Below are 23,096 nucleotides of genomic sequence, written 5' to 3'. Positions count from 1 at the left end.
TTCGAACCGCCGATCTTCTGATCGGCAAGTCCTAGGCTCTGTGGTTTAACCCACAGCACCACCTGCGTCCCTTTATCCTTCTACCAAGCATTATAAAATGACCGTGTGGTTTTCCTGTTGCCGCTGGACACCGAGTCCCATCAACCCCGGCCAACAGGGGCCAGTGACCGACGATGATGGGAGTTGTAGTTTTCCAACACCTGAAGAACCACAGATTCCCTCCCACTTCTGCACTTTGAATAGAGGAGGTAAAACTGTTACAGTCCAAAATACGATTCCAGGCCTACCTTCTGTGGCATATAGGATATTTTTTAGGTTTTAGCATTCCAGTTGAGTTGTGTGTGGAGTTTTTTTTTTTTTGGGGGGGGGGTGTCCTCACCTCCTGTTCTCCTGTGATTTGATATTATTATTATTGTTATTATTATTATTATTTGTACCCTGCCTACATGCCTGGGTTTCCCCAGCCACTCTGGACGGATTCCAACAAAGATTAAAAATACATCAAAATGTCACACATTAAAAACTTCCCTGAATAATGTGCCCCCCCCCCAAAAAAAACCCCCCCAGGCTGTTGCAAAACACACAGCTGGCATTTCTCTAGTCTTTTTCTGATGATTTGCTTCCACAATGTCCTATTTTAAGGCTCCTGGCTGGAGAGGTCAATGTACGCAACAGTTAACTCGTGATCGGCCTAAAAGTAGAGAAGGGGGTGCATATGCGCTGCATCTCTTGAGATCATCTCTGTTCCAAGGAAGAGGGAAGTGATTTGGGCCTGGTGGGTGGCATGGCAAGAATATTGCTGACCTGGCGACCGAGAAGCGGAACTTATCTCTCGTGTTCTGGAGGAGGACGATCAAGTCTTCCCCAGTTTCCTGGAAATGTCTTCAAGTCTTCCCGTTTCCTGGAAATGTCTCCTCCCTAATCCAGAACGCGGCAGCTAGACTGGTGACTGGAAGTGGCCGCCGAGACCATATAACACTGGTCTTGAAAGACCTTCATTGGCTCCCAGTACGTTTCCAAGCACAATTCAAAGTGTTGGTGCTGACCTTGAAAGCCCTAAACGGCCTCAAAGGCCCAGTAGACCTGAAGGAGCGTCTCCACCTCCATCGTTCTGCCCAGACACTGAGGTCCAGCTCCGAGGGCCTTCTGGCGGTTCCCTCATTGCGAGAGGCCAAGTTGCAGGGAACCAGGCAGAGGGCCTTCTCAGTAGTGGCACCTGCCCTGTGGAACTCCCTCCCACCAGATGTCAAAGCAATAAATAACTACCTGACATTCAGAACACATCTGAAGGCAGCCCTGTTCAGGGAAGTTTTTAATATGTGACATTTTAGTGTATTTTTCATCTTTGTTGGAAGCCGCCCAGAGTGGCTGGGGAAACCCATCCAGATGGGTGGGGTACAAATAATAAATTATTATTATTATTATTATTATGGAGTGCTGTATGGTGGTACCTTGGGTTAAGACCTTAATTCGTTCTGGAGGTCTGTTCTTAACCTGAAACTGTTCTTAACCTGAAGCACCACTTTAGCTGTACAGTGGTACCTCAGGTTACAGATGCTTCAGGTTACAGACTCCGCTAACCCAGAAATAGGACCTCGGGTTAAGAACTTTGCTTCAGATTGAGAACAGAAATCGCCTAGTGGCAGCACGGCGGCAGCGGGAGGCCCCGTTAGCTAAAGTGGTGCTTCAGGTTAAGAACAGTTTCAGGTTAAGAACAGACCTTCCCCTGGATAGGGAAGTGGACTGGCCATGTTCCGTAACCAGTGCTGGATTTACATATAAGCTAAACAAGCTATAGCTTAGGGCCCCACTCTCTTGGGGGCCCCCCAAAAAAATTAAAGGGAAAAAACCTGGATGTACATTTCCAAAATATAAGCTAGAAAACAAATAAACAAAACCTACCTACAGCAGCAGTGTTTTGTGTTGTGTAGGCTCCTATGATGCAAGTCATGGGCCCCGCCTGCTAGCCTGCTCCCTAAAATATCCCTGGTTTGTTCCTTTCTATATAGAGGGTGCCTACATTCCGCTATTTATAATTGTTAGTAGTTTGTATCATATATTTACACCTCTTATTATTTCATGTTATAACAAGTTTCTAGAGACTAGATTATGAGTCTTTGTAAATTGTGTTTCTAAAGGAACTTTAGTTATTGCCAAAAACCAATGTGTTTGCATGATTAAGTTTGTTATGAATTAAAAAATCATTTAAAGTTAGAGCTTGATCCTTATTTCACCATTAATATACTTCTTAACTGCATTTCATTAATAATATACAGTGGTACCTCGGGTTATGTACTTAATTCGTTCCGGAGGTCCGTTCTTAACCTGAAACTGTTCTTAACCTGAAGCACCACTTCAGCTAATGGGGCCTCCTGCTGCTGCCGCGCCACCTGAGCACAATTTCTGTTCTCATCCTGAAGCAAAGTTCTTAACCTGAAGCACTATTTCTGGGTTAGCAGAGTCTGTAACCTGAAGCGTATGTAACCCGAGGTACCACTGTACTCCGTAATTGTATTTCACTGTTAACATACTACTTCTTAATTGTATTTCAGTTCAACAATTACTTTGATAAAATACATATTTTGTTATATGCAAATGCCTTTAGATATCTATTAGGTCCATAAATGATCATAGAGCATATAGTCAACACACAAAACAGTGACAATTTGTTGTTGACAAAGGACAGCTGGACATATAAAGGGCCCCATTACCTTCTGTAGCTTAGGGCCTCATCCAACCTAAATCCGGCCCTGTCTGTAATGTCCGTTCAAGCTGGGTACATAATGTGTCAAGGAAACAAAGGAATCACAAGACAGAAACCAGTAGGAGAACACTTCAGTCTTCCAGGAAATTCTATACAAGATCTCAAAGTAGCTGTCTTATTACAAAAGAATTTCAGAAATAGACTGGAAAGAGAAGTTTCTGTATTGCAACTTATTACCAAACTTAAAACCATGCAGAGACCTGGTCTGAATAGAGATACTGGATTCTTATCTCATTATACATCATGGGTAGGAAAACTAAGGCCCGGGGGCCAGATACGGCCCAATCGCCTTCTAAATCCGGCCCACGGACGGTCTGGGAATATGTGTGTTTTTACATGAGTAGAATGTGTACTTTTATTTAAAATGCATCTCTGGGTTATTTGTGGGGCATAGGAATTCGTTCATTTTCCCCCCTTCAAAATATAGTCCAGCCCCCACAAGGTCTGAGGGACAGTGGACTGGCCCCCTGCTGAAAAAGTTTGCTGGCCCCTGTACATGATATAGCTATTTTTAGCCATCTCACCCCTGGCTTTTTCCTGTAAAACCAATTGCAGTCCTTAACAGTAGTCAACAGGTTTACCACACCGATCAGCCCATTGCCCATTCCCTCCACCCTTCTGAGTAATACCCCTCCCCACCCTCTCACTATATATAAGGGTCTGGTGGTTTCTGTTTCAGTGTATCTGAAGAAGTGTGCATGCACCCGAAAGCTCATACCAAGAACAAACTTAGCTGGTCTCTAAGGTGCTACTCTAGACAACATCTTAAAAATAGAGACATCACCTTGCCAACAAAGGTCCATATAGTTCAAGCTCTGGTTTTCCCAGTAGTGATGTATGGAAGTGAGAGCTGGACCATCAAGAAGGCTGATCGCCGAAGAATGGATGCTTTTGAATTCTGGTGCTGGAGGAGACTCTGGAGAGTCCCATGGACTGCAAGAAGATCAAACCTCTCCATTCTGAAGGAAATCAGCCCTGAGTGCTCACTGGAAGGACAGATCCTGAAGCTGTGGCTCCAAGACTTTGGCCACCTCATGAGAAGAGAAGACTCCCTGGAAAAGACCCTGATGTTGGGAAAGATGGAGGGCACAAGGAGAAGGGGACGACGGAGGACAAGATGGCTGGACGGTGTTCTTGAAGCTACCAGCATGAGTTTGACCAAACTGCGGGAGGCAGTGGAAGACAGGAGGGCCTGGCGTGCTCTGGTCCAGGGGGTCACAATGAATCGGACATGACTAAATGACTAAACAACAATGTGAAGAAGTCTTTCCTTCCTTTCCGTCCTAAATCTTTCCATGCTTCACTGAATTTCCGTGATATTCTAGCGTTAAGGCAAGAGATGGTCTGCTGCTCTAACAACTGGAATCTAGAGGAACGGTGAATTTGATCCTGGAGGCTGATTTAAGAGTCGCCGTGACCAGCGAAAACACAGGCAAATCTTGCAGCAGGTCAATAACCTCCCCTTTAAAAACCTGCCTTAACTTGGTGGCTGTCACACCAGCTTGCAGCCGAATGCAAGATGGTTCTTTTAAAATTAAGATTCAGAAGCAGTACTAACGCAAGTGGTGAGAAGGTTACCGGTTTTATTCCAAACAGCAAGCAGTATATACATTACAGTGGTGCTTCGCAAGACGAAATTAATTCGTTCTGCGAGTTTTGTCGCCTTGCGATTTTTTTCGTCTTGCGAAGCACGGTGTCGGGAAAGTTTTGGAAAAGCTTCAAAAATCACCAAAGTCTTCAAAAACCTCAAAAAAGGCTACCACACCGCGTGCTATGAGTTGCTCCTCGAAGTCAAGTCGCAACTGTATTAACGGTGTTAAGAAAAAGGAAACAAACTTGCAAGACGTTTCCGTCTTGCGAAGCAAGCCCATAGGGAAGATCGTCTTGCGAAGCAGCTCAAAAAACCAAAAACCCTTTCGTCTAGCGAGTTTTCCGTCTTGCGAGGCATTCGTCTTGCGAGGTACCACTGTACCAAACTTCAATCTGCCTCAGGGAGACTATCCCCCAGATAGTCTCAGTCCACAGCACTGCGGCCAAACAGTCTATGTGAAGCCTTCTGCTTGGCATACTCCAAAGCCAGATTTTTATAGACCTGTGTCCTTTTTAAAAAAAAATAAAAAAATTCCCAATGCAAAATTACAACAAAAATTACAAAAAAACAAACAAAGCAAAAAACCCACAGACCTACAGAGAAAATCATGCCATCATAATAATCTTTATGTACATATATACATATTGACTTCCTTCTTGTTTTGAGATCTCAAAATTTTTTACCTTTCTGAATTGTTGTGTCTATATACCTTTTGCACCGCTTCTGAATTTCTTTAACCCTGCAAAGCTTCATTCATTTCATACCGATATACTTACTCTAGAACAAGGTTTTTTCATATATTCTTTAACACAATCCCATTCTTTTGCTAATTTTTGGTCCGACTGTCCCCTTAAGAATGCTGTGAATACTGCCAAATTTATATATTCACAAACTTTAATTTGCCGTTCTGTTATTGATGGGATTTTTCCCCCTTTCCAGTTTTTTTGCTATGAGCATCCTGGCAGCTATTGTCACATACAGAACTATTTTCGCATAGTTAGTCCTATTGGACTAACAGACTCAACCAGAGCTACTCTACGTCCAACGACAAAAAATTCCAGGCTATCTATCAAAGGCTTTGCTGAACAGCGTCATCAACACATAAAAGGCCTTTTCAGAAGGGATATTGAAAGCAATAAAACACAGAAACCAGAGTCAGGAAGGGATAACAAAATAATAACAATAACAATACTATATTTATACCCCGCCCATCTGGCTGGGTTTCCCCAGCCACTCTGGGCGGCTTCCAACAAAATATTAAAATACAATAGTCTGTCAAACGTTAAAAGCTTCCCTAAACAGGGCTGCCTTCACATGTCTTCTACAAGTCTGGTAGTTGTTTTTCTCTTTGACATCTGGTGGGAGGGCGTTCCACAGGGCGGGTGCCACTACCGAGAAGACCAGAGACGGAAGCTGACTGTATCAGATCATTATCTCCTCGAGCTTACAATAATTCTTCCCCAATATCCCACACACCGTGCAGCTCTAGGTGTGAAGAACCTGTGAAGACGCGCGCAACTTAAAAAGAATTCGACAAAGGCACAAGGGCTGGGAGTTTTTAAAAATTATTTTATTTTTTTGTCTTTCAGAAAGTTACAGAGTTTTTGAGCTCACAAGAAAAAGCAAGGATTCCAAAACACCCAACAAAATGACAACGGTTTAATTGCCGTGGCCCCGCTCCGGAGGCATACGCGACGAGAGCCAGGGAACAGTTCTGAACTTCCAAACATGCTTTGAAAAAAGGGAGGAAAGTATCAGCCCCCCGACAAAAGTAGAAGACTTAAAAACAATTTCTCTCCAGAGGTTCTTAATCATCGGATTTCCCCCTCCCCTCGACCCCCCCCCCCCCCGCAGAAAAGTGAACACGTTAATGCAATGCACTTTAACAAAGAAACTTTCTCTAAGGTTTTTAAACATAAATAATTCCTGACGGACACGTACGGAAAAAGGTACTATTATCGCCGCAGCTGGAAAGCTGACGGGAGTCGCCGCAGCTTCCAAATCTCTCGTTTTCACCTCTCCCGAAGCATGGTCTCCGTCTCGCTGGGGGGGGGGCTGCGCCCCCAAACCCCATTCACATGTGAACTACTCTCCCCCCCTCCGAAACAAGGTCTGTGTTTGCCGATTTCACTAGGTAGTCTATGCGATTATTTACAGTATTTTCTTTTTAAAGATAAAAACGACAAGAGAACGGAGATCAAAACGTTCTCTGTGGGTTTGCGGGATGAAGAGAGAGAGAGAAATAGAGAGAGAGATAGGTATTAGCATTGCAGAATTTCCTTCTGCGCCTGTGTGTTTTTTTCTCCAGGCCCCTTGCAAATAGGAGGTTGCCAGGAGCTACCGGAGCTTTCGCCGCCTCCCGAAAGGTTCCGAACGTTTCATCCAATCGCGCCACTCGGAGGTCACCCGCCCACCGGTCTCCGTGGCGACAGGCGCCGCCCGCTCTCAGTTGTCCTCGTCGCTGTCGTCCGGGCTGATGGCCGGGCTGGTGAGGCTGTAGGTGGGCGACGTGGGGCTGTAGCCGGGGGAGGTGGGTGAGTAGGTGGAGCCCTTCGGAGAGGTGGGCGAGTAGGTGGGCGAGGTGGGGCTGTACTTCGGGGAGGTGGGCGAGTAGGTGGGGCTGGTCGGGCTGTACTTGGGGGAGGTCGGGGTGTAGACGGGCGAGGTGGGCGAGTAGGTAGGGCTGGTCGGGCTGTACTTGGGGGTGGTGGGGCTGTAGGTGGGCGACGTCGGGCTGTATTTGGGTGACGTCGGGCTGTACTTGGGCGATGTCGGGCTGTACTTGGGGCTGGTCGGGGTGTACTCTGGGGAGCTGGGGCTGTAGGAGGGGCTGGTCGGGGTGTACTTGGGGCTGGTGGGGCTGTAGCTGGGCGAGCTGGGGCTGTAGCTGGGCGAGGAGGGGGTGTATGTGGGCGACTGCGGGGTGTAGCGGGGGCTGGAGGGGGAGTAGCTGGGCGAGGTGGGGCTGTAGGAGGGGCTGGTTGGGGAGTAGCTGGGCGAGGTGGGGCTGTAGTTTGGAGACGTCGGGGTGTAGTTCGGCGACGTCGGGCTGTAGCTGGGCGAGGTGGGGCTGTAGCTGGGCGAAGTCGGAGTGTAGTTCGGAGACGTGGGGCTGTAGTTGGGGCTGGTTGGAGAGTAACTGGGAGATGTTGGGCTGTAGCTGGGCGATGTGGGGCTGTAGCTGGGGCTCGTCGGAGAGTAACTGGGGGACGTGGGGCTGTAGCTGGGGCTGGTCGGGGAATAGCTAGGGGATGTGGGGCTGTAGCTGGGGCTGGTTGGAGAGTAACTGGGCGACGTAGGGCTGTAGCTAGGGCTGGTTGGAGAATAGCTAGGCGACGTGGGGCTGTAGCTGGGGCTGGTGGGGCTGTAGCTGGGCGATGTGGGGCTGTAGCTGGGGCTGGTCGGAGAGTAACTGGGCGACGTGGGGCTGTAGCTGGGCGATGTGGGGCTGTAATTGGGGCTGGTGGGGGAGTATGACGGAGAGGTTGGGCTGTAGGAAGGCGACGTGGGGCTGTAGCTGGGGCTCTGCGGTGTGTACGCTCCTGGGGAACGAGGCTCGTAGGCAGGAGAGGTCGGGGAGTAGCTGGGAGACATAGCGCCACCTAGAGGAAGGGAAGAGGAACAGCCGTCAGTCCAGAATCCCGGTCTGTTTGTTTTGGATTTGATATCCCGCTTTATCACTACCCGAAGGAGTCTCAAAGCGGCTAACATTCTCCTTTCCCTTCCTCCCTCACAACAAACACCCTGTGAGGTGAGTTGGGCTGAGAGACTTCAGAGAAGTGTGACTGGCCCAGGGTCACCCAGCAGCTGCATGTGGAGGAGCGGAGACGCGAACCCGGTTCACCAGATTACGAGTCCACCGCTCTTAACCACTACACCACACTGGCTCCTTACACACACAGTTTTCCTTACAGTGCACTGAAATAATGAATTCTCTCGCTCACCTGGCGATGGGATGTACGGGCTGGAGGGTCCTGGAGACCCAGGGGAGCCCGGGGTGGGCGACCAGGCTGGAGAATAGCCGGGGCTGAAGCCGCTGGCGTCAGAGGCGGCGCTGGGTGAAAAGCCGGCTGCCCCCGGAGTCATTCCGCTACCTGCACAACCGATGAAGGAAAAAGGGAGTGAGAAACAGGTCCCATGTTGGAGAAGAGAGTTGCACCAAAAAGTTCAGGTCTGGGGCAACTTGTACTACTGCGAAAGTCCTGAGTACCGTATTTTTCCCTCTATAAGACGCACCAGACCACAAGACGCACCTCGTTTTTGGAGGAGGAAAACAAGAAAAAAAATATTCTGAATCTCAGAAGCCAGAACAGCAAGAGGGATCGCTGCGCAGTGAAAGCAGCAATCCCTCTTGCTGCTCTGGCTCCTGGGATAGCTGCGCAGCCTGCATTTGCTCCGTAAGACGCACAAACATTTCCCCTTACTTTTTAGGAGGGAAAAAGTGAGTCTTATAGAGCAAAAAATACGGTAATTGCTGGCTGCAGTGGCAATTACAGTGGTGCCCCGCAAGACGGAAAACCCGCTAGACGAAAGGGTTTTCCGTTTCTGAGTTGCTTCGCAAGACGAATTTCCCTATGGGCTTGCTTCGCAAGACGAAAACGTCTTGAGAGTCTTGCGATTTTCCCCCGCTTCCCCCCCCTTTTCTAAGCCGCTAAACCGCTAATAGCGCTAATCCGCTTAGCCGCTAATAGGGTTGCTTCGCAAGACGAAAAAACAGCTAGACGAAGAGAATCGCGGAACAGATTCTTTTCGTCTTGCGAGGCACCACTGTATTGCAACCCCGCTTTGGAAACCGAAGTGGCAAGCGCAGCCTATGAACAGAAATAATAAATAAGGAACCACGTGGTTTTTTCCCCCTCCTGCCTGGGTTTTGACGCCATGAAGCAGTTGGAGTTTGTCTTCAAAGGCCAAACTGCAGTGAGTGTGTGTGTGACTGTGGATCGGGACTATTGATCATTTGCTGTACATAAGACCCCCAACAGCCTGTACACACATGACGTTTCCTGCAGGTTATTTCCCTGCCTTTTGCAGTCGGGGGTGCAAGGCCACACGATGCACGTACGCAGCTGAGGAACTGAATCTCCAGTTTAGGAGCCCAGCCAGTGTTTGCAAAGCAATGAAAGGTCAAACACACAGAGTTCATCTATGTGCTTTTTTTTTTTTTTCATTTGGCAGGAGAAAGAACATTGCAAGAAACCCACAAAACCTCTTGGGAGAATATGCAGGTCTCCTTACTTCCCCTAATTTGAGATTTCCCACGGCACGATCCCAGAGATCCTGGGAAGGAGAGATCCCAAGGCAGGGAAGATTTAGCATCATGGGTTGGGAGCACTGGACGAGGACCAGAGACACACAGGTTCAAGTTCCCAATTCAAGCCATGAAAGCTTACTGGCCAACGGGGACGTTGGGAGGATAAAACTGGTGCGCATCAAAAAACACAGGCATGTTGTTGTTGAGCAACTTGGAACGTAAAGCAATATTCCAACCATCTGGGTCAAGCTCAAACCTGCAGCTAATAATTCCAAGAGGGGGCATTTGTGTACGCGGAAGACCCCCCCTCCCCGATACGTACCAACGCTAGGAGACCATGCCCCATAGGCTGGTGTTGCGCCTTGGTTCCAGGGGGTCATGGCCGGCGACATTCCCCCCATGGGGCTGGGAGCAGACCCAAAGAACATGCCGGTAGCTGTAAGGAACGGAATGGAGTTAGAGAGGAGAGGAAATTGGTGTCAACAGAGACCCTCTTGCTTCCACTTACCAAAATATGCTGCCCTAAACTCTCGCTTTTACCCTTTGCTTTTTAAACTGCAGAATCCTGCCCTCTCAAACACACATTTCTAAAAGGAAGATGCCCCGCTTTCCTCGACATTCAGCCTCACGAGCCTGAACTCACCTCCCTCGCCCCAAAGGAAACAGCTGTGAAGCAAAGCGTTGCACGCTTTTAGCTGCCGAGACGCGGGCGTCTGTTTCAGGGAAGCGAAGAATTCCTCCAAGGGAGGAAACAGTCGCTTGGAGTCACCCGCCCATGTCTGCCTCGCTCCTCTCTACTTAAGTCCTCTGCGGTGCTTGCGCATGCCCTGTTGTGCCAGCTCCCAGAATCCCCTGCTCCGCCCGCGTGAAACCTGCCTCTTCCCTCTCAAGAGGACCCCAGATTCCCAGGCCTGCCGCTGCCTCCTTGCTCCCGGACCGGCAAGCGCGGCAGGTTGACTTACGTCCGCCCACGCCCAGCCCTGGGATGTTGGTGGGGATCTCCATGCCGTATTTGCACTTCTCGGCGTCCAAGAGGAGGTCGAAGCAGCCGGTGCCCGCAGGGGCCAGCTGGCCCAGCATGATGTTCTCTGAGACGCCCTTCATGGGGTCGCTTTCGCCGTGGGCAGCCGCTTCCATCAGCACGTCGACCTGCAGAGGGCAGCGGAGAGCAGGGAGAGTCAAAGAGTGGCCCGCTAGCCGCCCCAAGTGGCGGGAGGGGGAAATTCTGTTAGAATTCCTGCTCCGTGACTGCATTCATGCGATTGTTGTCTATCCCATGAAGGTGTATGTTTTGACTCCACAAAGTGGGAAGTGACGGAGACAGGATATTTGTGTTACAGTGGTACCTCTCGTTACATACACTTCAGGTTACAGACTCCGCTAACCCAGAAATAGCGCTTCAGGTTAAGAACTTTGCTTCAGGATGAGAACAGAAATCGTGCTCCGGCGGTGCGACGGCAGCAGGAGGCCCCATTAGCTAAAGTGGTGCTTCAGGTTAAGAACAGTTTCAGGTTAAGAACGGACCTCCGGAACGAATTAAGTACTTAACCCGAGGTACCACTGTACTGTGTTCCGTGAAGTGGGACTATTGTCCTTTGTTCTTTCTCTTTGCTGTCTGATGCTAGAGAGAGAGGGAACCATGTTGCAGTGCTCCGTGTGTGTTTATATGAAAATAAAGTAGATTAGCCAAAATGCTGAGTTGCTGAGGTCTGTCACGCGAACTGCGCAGACTCTGCGGATCCCTAAGTGTGCCGGTGTCGGTTGGCATCGGTCGCTGTGATGTTCAGGCTGAAGAAAGCTTTTGAAGCTCCCAAACAATCAACCAGGAGGGAGAGAAAATGCCAGTCGGGCATGTGTCTCTGCCAGGGTCCTACTCGAGTGTAGGCTAAGCTCCTGACAAATTCCTCCCCCAGAAAACTCACCGTCTCTTCGAAGGAGCACTTCATGAGGGGTCCGGTGTCCTGGCGGTTGACGCCGTGCCGGGTGATGGCCATCAAGTGGCCGCGGCAGGTCATGGTGTCGCAGAGCAGCGCCAAGTGGCGGTAGTTGACGTAGGAGCCGTCGAAGGAGATGACGTGGTACAGCTCCCTCTCCAGGGCTTTCCTGACGGCCTCGATGCCCAGCACCTGCAAGGGCGAGGAGAGGCAGGCTGCCACAGTTGCAAAGAGGGGGCCCCCAAAAAACTGTGCTACCAGATCCCCTCCCTTAAATCTTCACCTAGGAGGGAGCTCCTTCTCCCTTTCTCTCCCTCTCAAACAAACACGAGATCGCCTGCCCCATTATGAGCCCACTCCGCCACTTCAATCGGTGGAATTGGCACTGTGCAGGTGGCACCTGATACCCGTTACACATGCGCAAAAGAACCATCTTTTAGTGTGCTTCGGAACTCCCTGTTGACTGCCTTTCACTACACTGCCTTCCAAAGGCATTCCAGTTTAGACAAGCCTAGCCAGAAAGCTGATGCGAGCTCAAATCTGCTTTCGGTCCACTGTTATTTTAAATACCTTAAATTACTGTTAATTTTGCTCTGCAATAATGTCACCGTTGCATCTTTTCTGTAAACCGCTTTTGAAGTTGTTACTGTTGCTTTTGCAGTCAAGCGGTTGTTATAAGAATTTTAATATAGTATATTCTCAGTAAATAGTCTCAAATATATAATAAACACTCATTAATGCACACATATCTAAATATACGAACCATGTGTCTGAAATAGTATGGGAGAATAATCCCGAAACCATTTTGATTTCTCCCAATGACCTCAAACATTCCTCTGCAGTAAGGGAGGCAAATGTGGAAAGCCTTCCCATTGTCTTTTTGGCTCACAAATCCTGTCTTAAGGGCTCATTTGTGTATGAATAGAGTGAGCCTGTGACCTGGACTCAGGAACTAAAGTATTAACCACCACAAAAGAACGACCAGACTGCCTAGGTAATGTAGTGACCTAGGTAATCAGTGACCTTTATCAGGTCTCCTGGCAGACAGGATTTCTGCTGAAGACCACCTCCTTCTGTAATGTATGCACGATGTTTTGGGGGGTGGTCTTGGGCTACAGGGTGGGCAATATCAAGAGTCTATATAAGGGCTTGCGCACCATTGTTCAGGGTTCTCCTCCCTCCTGCGTGTGGTGAGTGGGGACACTGTTGCAACAGTTTAATAAAGATCAGGCTTACTAACCGCTTTGCTTCTCAATATACTCTGGTTGGCCTCTGTTGTTTTCTCCTACTGATAGGGAACCCACTTAAGGACTCTTGGATACACCATAAGGGAAAAGGGGCGGTTTTTCTTATAACAAGAATAAATAACTGCACCCAGTTTTACCAGACTTTGCTTCACAAATATACTCTGGTTGGTCTCTGTTATTTCCTCCTACCGACAGGGAACCCTCAAGGACTCTATACAGGCTCCAGAATACCCCATAAGGGGAAAGGAGCAGTTTTTTTCTTGTAACACGCTGTATGCATCATATAAAATTAATAAACGAATGAACATGCCCTATCGCACCCACCCGTCGCATGGGGGTGGGAAACCCTAGAACGCGCCCATTCCTGGCCGTATATCCTCTCCCCCCTCGCACCCTGGGTACCCACCGTGAAGATCTCCACAATGTCGTTGGAGGTCGTGCGCACGGGGTCCACATCTTTCTCGCTCAGCACCCGCATGAGGCTGACGCCGTCCGTCTCCAGAATCCACTCCTGCAAGGCCTTGAACTCCCCGTCCTCCGTGATTATGATCTTCTTTTTGTTGTCCGTCTGGGGCAGGTGCATGTAGACCTAGGGGGAGAGATAGAGGGCAAAAAGGGGGGGTCAGGGTGCGCCTGGAGTGAGCCCCTCATCATGCCTAGGTGGGGAGGCGATTGTAGGAGCCAGCCAGGATCTCCCGAGTGCGAATCCCGCCGCCCAGGCTCACCTTACTGATCTGCTCGATGCCCTGAAGCGTCATGTCCGTCAGCATGTTGGACTCAATGCAGCGGAGGAAGACGTCGTCGTCCATCTTGTCCACAACTTCCTCCTCCTATTAAGCCGTGCAAGAGGGAGGGGAGGAGGAAGAAAGTGTCAGCCCGGTTCTGTTCTCTGGACCCCAATCCTGCCCCGGAAAGGCTGCCAGGAGCCTGAGGAGCCACTTTGCGCCGGCATGAGCGCATTTGTGTTTTGCGGGAGCTGTCTCCGGGTGTGTTTTTCGCCCAAAAAGCAGCGTATCGAAAAAAAGAGTCACAAAGCAATAGCGATAGGTCTGTCCGCCCTTATCCCCCTTGCCAGATCCAGGCCTCGCAGGCCCTGGCAAGGCAGAGACACTGCCATTTGCAGCTGGAGTGGTTTGGGTGTGACTCTGGAGAAGGGCAATCTCCTCGACCAGCCCGTGGGATAAACGTAGGACCCACTGGGCATGTGGAATGCCACTAGCCTCTACAGATGCTCTCATGTATTTCTGGTTGTGTAAACGGGCCTTCTGTGGCTTTCCCATTTTCCTCGATTATAATAATTTATTATTTGTACCCCACCCATTTGGCATCCTTCCTTCCTTCCTGCTATCACAGTCTTCATTCTTTGATTTTGGGTGGCTCTCTAGTACAGGGGTCTGCAAACTTTTTCAGCAGGGGGCCAGTCCACTGTCTCTCAGATTTTGTGGAGGGCCGGACTATTTTTTTGGGGGGTGTGTGTGTGGAATGAATGAACGCATTCCTATGCCCCACAAATAACCCAGAGATGCATTTTAAATAAAAGCACACATTCTACTCATATAAAAACACACGGATTCCTGGACAATCCATGGGCCGGATTTAGAAGGCGATTGGGCTGGATCCGGCCCCTGGGCCTTAGTTTGCCTACTCATGCTCTAGTAGTATTAACTAGATAAAGGGACGTGGGCAGCGCTGTGGTCTAAACCACTGAGCCTCTTGGGTTTGCCGATCGGAAGGTCGGTAGTTCGAATCTGCTCTACGGGGGTGAGCTTCCATTGCTCTGTCCCAGCTCCTGCCAACCTAGCACCCTGCAGTCGAATTCGACTGGACGTAACCACCCAGGGGTCTTTTACCTCTTAACTAGATGTATGCCTTAATACCTAAAAAATTGTATTTTTGAGGAATGAAGATACGTACAGGCAGCTGTCAGAAAGAAGAGGAAGGGGCAGTATGAGAGGGAGGTTAGAGTTGTTTTTCTCATGGTGTGAGACTGAATAAGGGGAATCTCTCCCAGGTGGGAGGATTCAGATAAGATTAAGATAAAATGCTGACTGAGGGCTACAAAGATATATTTATAATTTTGTGTTTTATGAGGATCATAGAATCCTAGAGTTGGAATAGACCACAAGGGCCATCGAGTCCAACCCCCTGCCAAGCAGGAAACACCATCAGAGCACTCCTGACATATGGTTGTCAAGCCTCTGCTTAAAGACCTCCAAAGAAGGAGACTCCACCACACTCCTTGGCAGCAAATTCCACTGTCAAACAGCTCTTACTGTCAGGAAGTTCTTCCTAATGTTTAGGTGGAATCTTCTTTCTTGTAGTTTGGATCCATTGCTCCGTGTCCGCTTCTCTGGAGCAGCAGAAAACAACCTTTCTCCCTCCTCTCTATGACATCCTTTTATATATTTGTACATGGCTATCATATCACCCCTTAACCTCCTCTTCTCCAGGCTAAACATGCCCAGCTCCCTTAGCCGTTCCTCATAAGGCATCGTTTCCAGGCCTTTGACCATTTTGGTTGCCCTCCTCTGGACACGTTCCAGTTTGTCAGTGTCCTTCTTGAACTGTGGTGCCCAGAACTGGACACAGTACTCCAGGTGAGGTCTGACCAGAGCAGAATACAGAAAGATCATGATGGTGATCTTTAATGCATCTTACTTTTTCTCTTCTGTTTGATATATTATTTTCATTATTCTATTTAGCTTAGTTTGAGTTTTATGGAAGTATCAGGTCGAAAACCTTTAATAAAGTAGATTTAAAAGGCTTCATTCAAAGACACCTTCTCCCAGGACCACCACCCCCCCCCTCACCTCTTGCATCTTGTTTTCGTCACTGTTCATGATCCGGATCCGCAGCACCAGCTTCTCTGCGTTGTCATCGTTGAAAATGCAGTTGAGGTCGTCCCCAAAGCCTGCAGAGGGAGGAGGGAAGGAAAGTTGAGCTCCTGGGCTGAAGGGCAAACCGCAACACCTTCTCTAGAATGGGGCTTTATGGGGGGGGGGGCGGGACCTAATCCCAACTCCGCCCCTCCTTCTCACCAGCATTGATCTTCTCGGCGATCTGTTCCATGGTGAGCTTGCGGTCGGTCATGTGCTTGCGGTCCAGCTCCACGCGCAGCAGCCAGGGGGAGATGCGGGTGACGTCAAAGTCGGGCATCTCGTAGTAGACGTTCACCCACTCCTGGTCCTCGGCCACCACCGTGTTCTGCGGGTTGGGGTCGTAGTAGATGGCGGTGTTGGCAGTCACCTTGCGGAGGGTCGTGTGCTCCAGGCGGCAAAGGATGTCCTGGGAAGAAGACAGACCCCCGGGAGAGCAGGGGGCAGGGGGGAGAATGGGGTGAAGACGCCTGGCCATGAGAGAGCCTAGTCTTGCCCTCCAGCCAACCACAGAGCTGCCCCTTTCCACTCAATTCATTTTTTAGAAGAAAAGCAAGTTATGTGTGTAACAAGCTAAACTTTGGCCGTCTCCTGCAATCCATCAGTCAACCTGCGGAGATCCGAGAGCGAGGGATCAGGCACACAGGGAAGCCTCGCTGTCCACGAAACAGCAAATGGATAAAGGGGACCGCACAGAGCTTAGCGATGCTTCGAAATCCTTTGTGTTTAAGATGAGCAGCCACAGAAATAAACTCGTATCGATAATAAAAACACATTCTATTTTATTGGGCCGTTTCGGAATGATTCCCCCAACTCTGCTTCTTTCTCTGCTTATGGTACAATGTATTTCCACCTGTAATGTGGATTCAACCCTGTAGGAGTACATTTTTATTGATGTAAAGGTAAAGGGTAAAGGGACCCCTGACCATTAGCTCCAGTCGTGACCGACTCTGGGGTTGCGGTGCTCATCTCGCTTTATTGGCCGAGGGAGCCGGCGTACAGCTTCCGGGTCATGTGGCCAGCAGGACTAAGCCGCTTCTGGCGAACCAGAGCAGCGCATGGAGACGGTGTTAAGGAAAAGGAAACAAACTTGCAAGACGTTTCCATCTTGCGAAGCAAGCCCATAGGGAAAATCGTCTTGCAAAGCAGCTCAAAAAACAAAAAACCCTTTCGTCTAGCGTGTTTTTTGTCTGGCGAGGCATTCGTCTTGCGAGGTACCACTGTACTAAATGAACAGGAAGGTTTGCAGCTTCTGCTGGAAAGGGACCCAGAAGCAGAAGGAAAAGACCATGAATGTGTGTGAGGACTCGTTTGAGAAAAGGGCCTTTGGAGAGGCTACAAGGGATGTAAAAATTTTTCAGCCAACAGGCAGAGTCTCCTTTTGCTCCACCCCACTCCTTTCCTGCCTTTTCTCCTCCTCCTGATCCTTACCTTGGCCCTCTCGGCATCTCGGGCGGACTGCCCCAGCAGGAAGACGGTCAGCGAGGGGGTCTTGGGCTTCTTGGAGATGTTGATCAGCTCCTTGAGTCGGGGCACGCCCAGCGTCACGTTCTTGGCAGAGACACCGGCGTAGTGGAAGGTGTTCAGGGTCATCTGAGTGGCCGGCTCGCCCAAGGACTGGGCAGCCAGCGCCCCCACCATCTCGCCAGGGTGAGCCTACGGGAGGATGGGCAAAGAGGGAATGAGCAGCCGCTGAGCTCAAGGGGCCGCCCAGCCATGGCTTTTATACGGCAAGCCAGTCTGGATGTCAGGACCTGGCAGACCAGGGTTCCAATCCCCGCCCAGCCAAGAAGCCCATTGGGTGGAGCTGGGCCAGTCACTCACTCACTCACTCTCAGCTTAACCTACCTTCTTAGGGTTGTTGTGCGGTTGAAACGGAGAGGAGAACCTAACAGTGATATTCTTATGGTGTGGCCACATGGAGACCCTTTTGGCTCTTGTTTTTCATTAACCACAGTTTACTGTTACGCCTAAACCATGGTTAACCTAAACTATGTTCAAACAAGCTGCAAAGCAGGGTGGATAAATATCAATTTTTTAAAATATATATATTAAAAAATGGATTTTTTAAAATTTAAATTAAATGCTTTTGGAAGGAATTTTTTTCTAAAGATAGTTTTCTAATTAAGTTACATTATAGTCCAAAGGCTATTCATCAGGAAATAAGGATTTGTTTTAAGTTTATGTGTGCTAAAACACAGTCTTAAGTTTTTTTTAATAAAAAAAATGTTTAACCACATCAGTTAGCAAACATGGATACATATGCTGTAATATTATTGTTTTAGTTAAATAAATTATTTAAATTGTAATTAAGGAAATGATTATTTGTCTCCTTCCAATAAAGTACAGCAGAAAAGCTGTCCGAATATAAAGTTAACTTATTAAACCTCACAATAATTTCACTGTCTATGTATTTCTAACAGCATAAGCAAATCAGTAATTTTTGATACAACTGCAAAAACTACTCTGAAAATTGATCATTCCAAAAACGAAACCTTCATCTGGTTGCAAATATTAAGATTATACCGGCAAGCATGAGTCTTTCTGTAAAAAAATGATTTAAATCAAGTCTTGCTGACGAGTGATCTAAATCGATGTGATTTAAATCAAACCCACCTGGCTGAAAAGCCTTGAATTTCAAACATAGCTTGGCTATAAATTTGAAAACGATCTCGTTCAACTGGTTCGGGTTATGTCCCTCAAGAGTCCCTTTAAAAACATTTTAATTTCCCCCCCGGAGGGAGCCAAACATCCAGGACGGTAGCCAGCCAGGTACTCACAATGGCCTGGTTGAATTTGGACTCGATCTCGCCCAGCAGCCAGTCGAAGGCTTCCCCGCTGAGGCGGAACTCCTCAATCATGCGCCGGCTGCAGAGCGTGGAGCGCAGGTGGATGTTGAAGAGGAGCGTGGCGTTCTCCTGCGCCTGCTTGCTGAGAGGGTCGTCCCCGTTCACAATCACCAGTTTCTTGCTGAGCTCCTTCACGCCTGTCGCAGGAAGCAGAGAAGGGCAGGAGGGGGTGAGCTCAGAGATTGCGGCTCGCTTGTTCTTGGCAAGTTAATATATCCCGGCCTTGTTCCAGCCGCGTTCTACATCTTTCCTCCCCTCTCCCGGGAGAGCCGGCTGAATTATTCACGCCGGCAAAGCGTCACTGGATTCGGCAGCGTGGCAAGGAACCCCAACGAAGGAGCCCAAACGCAGATTTCCCCTGGCAGGCTGGTGTGTGTGTGTGTGTGTGTGATCCTCCCCTCCCCTGCTCTCGCCACCGGTTTCTGCCCCTCCCTGCCAAACTCACCATCCACCACCTTGATAGGATGCAGGTCGGAGGGCAGGCGCGTGTTGATGTGGAAGATCTTCTGCGCGTTCCAAATCATGCGCAGCAAGTTGCACGGGAGAACCACCTGTGTGGGAATCGAGAGTTAGGAGCTGGGCACTGCCAGGTGCGGGCGTCGACCAACGCTGCCCCCTCCATCACCAGCCAGACTCCTACTTTTAACCTCTCATTGCTTTTCCAGCAGGGCGTATCCTATGCCACCAAGCTTATGACGGCATTTCATATATTAAACAAACAGATAACAATGAAAATACTGAACAGTCGTAGTTCCCAAACGACTTGGGAGACGAATGTCCCGGCTCCCGAACGATCAAAAGCCAGAAGTGTTCCGGTTTTTGAATGTTCTTTTGGAAGCTGAACGTCCAATGGGGCTTCAGCAGTTTCCGATTGGCTGCAGGAAGCTCCTGCAGCCAATCAGAAGCCATGCTTTGGTTTCCAAATGTTTTGGAAGTCGAACGGACCTCCGGAACAGATTCTGTTTGACTTCCGAGGTACGACTGCACTGCCAATACGTAAGTTGATCTCCAATTTTATTATTTTCTACAGTTTTCGTTGTATGGTTTTCTATGTGCGATTGCTGTACACCATATCCTGGATTTAAAAAATAAATAAATTGTAGTATATTGCTTTTTTAAAAAACTGAGTAATAAATATTCCAGGGCAAGGCGAAGGAGAACAACAAAATGGGCTGATTAATTTTGCTATGGATTTATGAAAAGAGGGTGGTTTGGGGGGCGAGGAGAGAGGCATGAGTTAGGAAACCCTAATTAGGTCCAGTAATCCCTGCATCTTTGCATATTACAATTTATTACATGCCTTCACCCTAAGGTCCCAGGGTAGGCCACAGCCATTAAATCGCAGCATTAGCACTGAAACACAATTATTAAAAACAGCTTGAAACGACTTAAAATCAGTGCTCCAACGTTTTTCCCGCTTTCAAAATCAAGATTTGCTTGTGCCACACCTAGTTTTTTTTTACTGGTAAGAAATATATTGGAAAACGCAACTAGGGTGATCCTCGCTATCCCTTGACGCTCTAGCTCTCGTTTTGAAAAGCTATCTATCCATATTATGCAAGTAAGCGAAATTATCTTGGTGCTATGCTGCATGACACTGAAATGTTCAAATGCTGCTTTGATTGCCCTTGAATCTTCCTGCCACGCCAAGGTAGAAGACCACACCCTTTGAGAACCACGGAACTAGCGCATCAAGGAAGCGGAGAGGGAATGTCCACACATGCAGGGTTGCGGGTTTTTTTGGGTGGGGGCATAAAAAAACACCCTGCTGAACCAGACCAGAAACACCATCTGGACTAGGAGTCGCCACGGGTCTCTTCCTGCCCAGCCTGGAGGTCAAGACAAGGCCAGACAAGCCTCACCTTGCTGTCTCCCGTAGGGAAGATCACCCTCAGCACCTCCCGGTCAGCCTTCATCTTCTCGAACTCCCTCTCCAGCTCGTTCTGGATGTGGGCGTTGCTGAGAATGTCCTTCACCATCTCCTCCTGCAGGGTGCGCCGCAGAGCCCGCTCGTTGGTGTAGTCGAATTTGAACCTGGGTGGTGGGGAGATGAAGGAGAAGAGACCTTCAAGAGGACCGCTGTGATGCTCTGGGTATTTCCAGGACACCCAAAGCCTGGACCGAGCAACAAAGCGAAGCCATGGTCTACTACTGGGAACAATGGCTCTTGCTGCAATAGAGGGGCAGTGTGTTTGTTTTGCCAGCTGAAAATACCCTATTTTTCGCTCTATAAGACGCACCAGACCACAAGACGCACCTAGTTTTTGGAGGAGGAAAACAAGCAAGAAAATATTCTGAATCTCAGAAGCCAGAACAGCAAGAGGGATCGCTGCGCAGCGAAAGCAGCAATCCCTCTTGCTGTTCTGGCTTCTGGGATAGCTGCGCAGCCTGCATTCGCTCCACAAGACGCACACACATTTCCCCTTACTTTTTAGGAGGGAAAAAGTGTGTCTTATAGAGCGAAAAATACGGTAATTCCTTGCATGCGTCTGAATGTTGCAGCCCATCTGAGATCGCAGTAAGAAAAGACAGAATTCCGAGAGGCATCCTATAGCTTGGCCTTCCCCAACTTCAGTTCTTCTCCTTTACAGGAGACTCTACTGACTTGGAAGCTGTTTGCACTGAGCTCCCTCGTTGCCCAGCGCAGATCAGGATTCCCCAGCCCCATAAGCAGGGGGGAGAGAGCGCAAATCCCATGCAATGTGGGAGCAACGGAATAAAGGTCTTGGCGGGGGGGGGGGGGGGAGAGATTCATCCATGCACGCAGAAGGAAACCCCCGAGGCAAGACTCACTTCTTCTCAAAGGCCTTGTTGGAAGGCTTGAGCGTGGCCAGGTTCTGGAACTCCACGCTCTCCCCCGCCAGCCCGTCCTCGCCATAGCGCAGTTGCACCACCTGGTTGATGGAATTGCGGACCGTGGCGTCGTACTTCACCATCACGGACTCCATGGACTTGATCAGCCGCCGCTGGATGTAACCTGGCCGTGGGGCAGAGGAGATTAGCGAGAACCCCGGTGCGCCCCACAGATCCTCCATATATCTATCTATCTATCTATCTATCTATCTATCTATCTATCTATCTAATCTATCTATCTATCTATCTATCATTTTTATCAAATTTTGTTTTACAATTCAAAACACTCATTTAAACATCCTTAAAATATCAACGACTTCCCTTCCTCTCTTTCCGTGGTTCATTTTGCATATCACAAATCCCTGCATATTTTACAAAACTAAACCATTCAGTGTTCTATTATTGCATCCATGAAAACTTGTTTACACTGTTGAATTTATCTTAATGCTGCCAACGGTTTTTAAGTGTACACAATTTCTCCCCATGTATTCAATAAATGTTTTCCAATCTCCTCTAAACTTATGTTCTTCTTGTTCTCTTATTCTATATGTTAAGTCTGCAAGCTGTGCATATTCCATCAGCTTAAGTTGCCACTCTTCTTTAGTTGGGACCTCGCTAGCTTTCCATTTTGGGGCTAACAAAACACAGGCTGCAGTAGTGGCGTACATAAATAACCTTTTTTGACACCTGGGAATTTCCGTCTGAATTATCCCCAACAAAAAGGACTCTGGGTTTCTTTTGGAAAGGTTCTTTTAAACATTTTTTTCCAATTCATTATGGATTATTTCCCAATACGCTTTTACCCTTTTACAAGTCCACACAAATGCTGCTTCTGTAAGCAGCTCAGACTTCTGGGTGAAGAGGGGAGCTGTTTCTTGCCCGTGCTCTCATGGACCACACCTGGGCTACAATATCTGTCCAAGAGCCAGAGAGTCCCATCTCTGGAAAACGAATGCCTGGACACCTCCCGGTTCAGGCCAGTTACTAAGCAAAAGCATGCAAGTTACCCAGATTGCCCTGTGTGTGATGACCTCTAGTCTTTATCTCCCTAACTGGAACCTGAGCTGCATCTTCATGGGGCAGTGGAATCATTGGCAATGTATAAGGGTTCTTGGGTTCCCAAGGGGTCCCATTTTGCTAAAAGTATTTTCCTTTCCTAAATAGCTTTCATTCTACACTATGATTAATTCAACTAACTTCTTCATTTTGGGTTTGTATGTTTGGGGGCCCTCCTGTGGCGCAACGGGTCAGTGCATCTGGCTGTTAACCAGAAGGTTCGTGGTTCGAGCCCACCCAGGGATTGCTGCGGGGAGAATTCTTGCATTGCGGGTGGGGGGGGGTTGGACTAGATGACCCTAGGGGTCCCTCCCACCTCTAGAATTCTGATGTGGGTTAAAGCCTTGGTTCTAAACCAGTGTCTCAGACACATCTTTGGTCACATCTGTGACTGTACAGTTTGTCTGCCTTGACGCCCCAGAAGCGGAGAGCGGCACTTTAACTCTTGCTCCATGTGGGGTTTTGGGGGCGTCCAGAGCACAGCCTGAGATCTCCTGGATCAGATTGGACGAGCAAAAGAAGAGTGGCGTAACAGCTGTCCTACCTAACAGGGTTGGTTTTACTCCCTGGGTGCTGGCTCCCTGTCTAAACCACCAAGGAAACACTGGCCTGGGTTTGGGGGTCAGGTTTTCTGAATTCCTGAATTGAACCTGACTTTGCCAGGCAGGGTGGGAG

At 48.8% G+C, this 23,096-nt stretch overlaps 1 protein-coding gene across 1 annotated transcript in view; it reads right to left on the bottom strand.

Annotated features, from left to right (window-relative positions):
* Window positions 1-5,904: 5,904 nt before the first annotated feature.
* POLR2A (RNA polymerase II subunit A) overlaps window positions 5,905-23,096 on the bottom strand; it is a 34,012-nt gene continuing 16,820 nt past the window's right edge. Inside the window, exons 16-29 of the mRNA XM_028701691.2 lie at window positions 21,306-21,489; window positions 20,375-20,546; window positions 18,958-19,063; window positions 18,444-18,649; window positions 17,095-17,319; window positions 15,826-16,072; window positions 15,598-15,698; window positions 13,513-13,617; window positions 13,194-13,376; window positions 11,529-11,732; window positions 10,569-10,755; window positions 9,929-10,042; window positions 8,300-8,449; window positions 5,905-7,957 (exon numbers count right to left, since the gene is read on the bottom strand). Coding sequence (XP_028557524.1) covers window positions 6,801-7,957; window positions 8,300-8,449; window positions 9,929-10,042; window positions 10,569-10,755; window positions 11,529-11,732; window positions 13,194-13,376; window positions 13,513-13,617; window positions 15,598-15,698; window positions 15,826-16,072; window positions 17,095-17,319; window positions 18,444-18,649; window positions 18,958-19,063; window positions 20,375-20,546; window positions 21,306-21,489 — 3,341 coding nt within the window. The 3' untranslated portion in view covers window positions 5,905-6,800. The remainder of the gene's footprint in view (window positions 7,958-8,299; window positions 8,450-9,928; window positions 10,043-10,568; window positions 10,756-11,528; window positions 11,733-13,193; window positions 13,377-13,512; window positions 13,618-15,597; window positions 15,699-15,825; window positions 16,073-17,094; window positions 17,320-18,443; window positions 18,650-18,957; window positions 19,064-20,374; window positions 20,547-21,305; window positions 21,490-23,096) is intronic.

This window comes from Podarcis muralis, chromosome 13, assembly GCF_964188315.1.
Source record: "Podarcis muralis chromosome 13, rPodMur119.hap1.1, whole genome shotgun sequence".
Classification (NCBI taxonomy): domain Eukaryota; kingdom Metazoa; phylum Chordata; class Lepidosauria; order Squamata; family Lacertidae; genus Podarcis; species Podarcis muralis.
The sequence above is the reverse complement of the archived record's forward strand: the minus strand, read 5'-3'. Positions and strand labels throughout refer to the sequence as shown.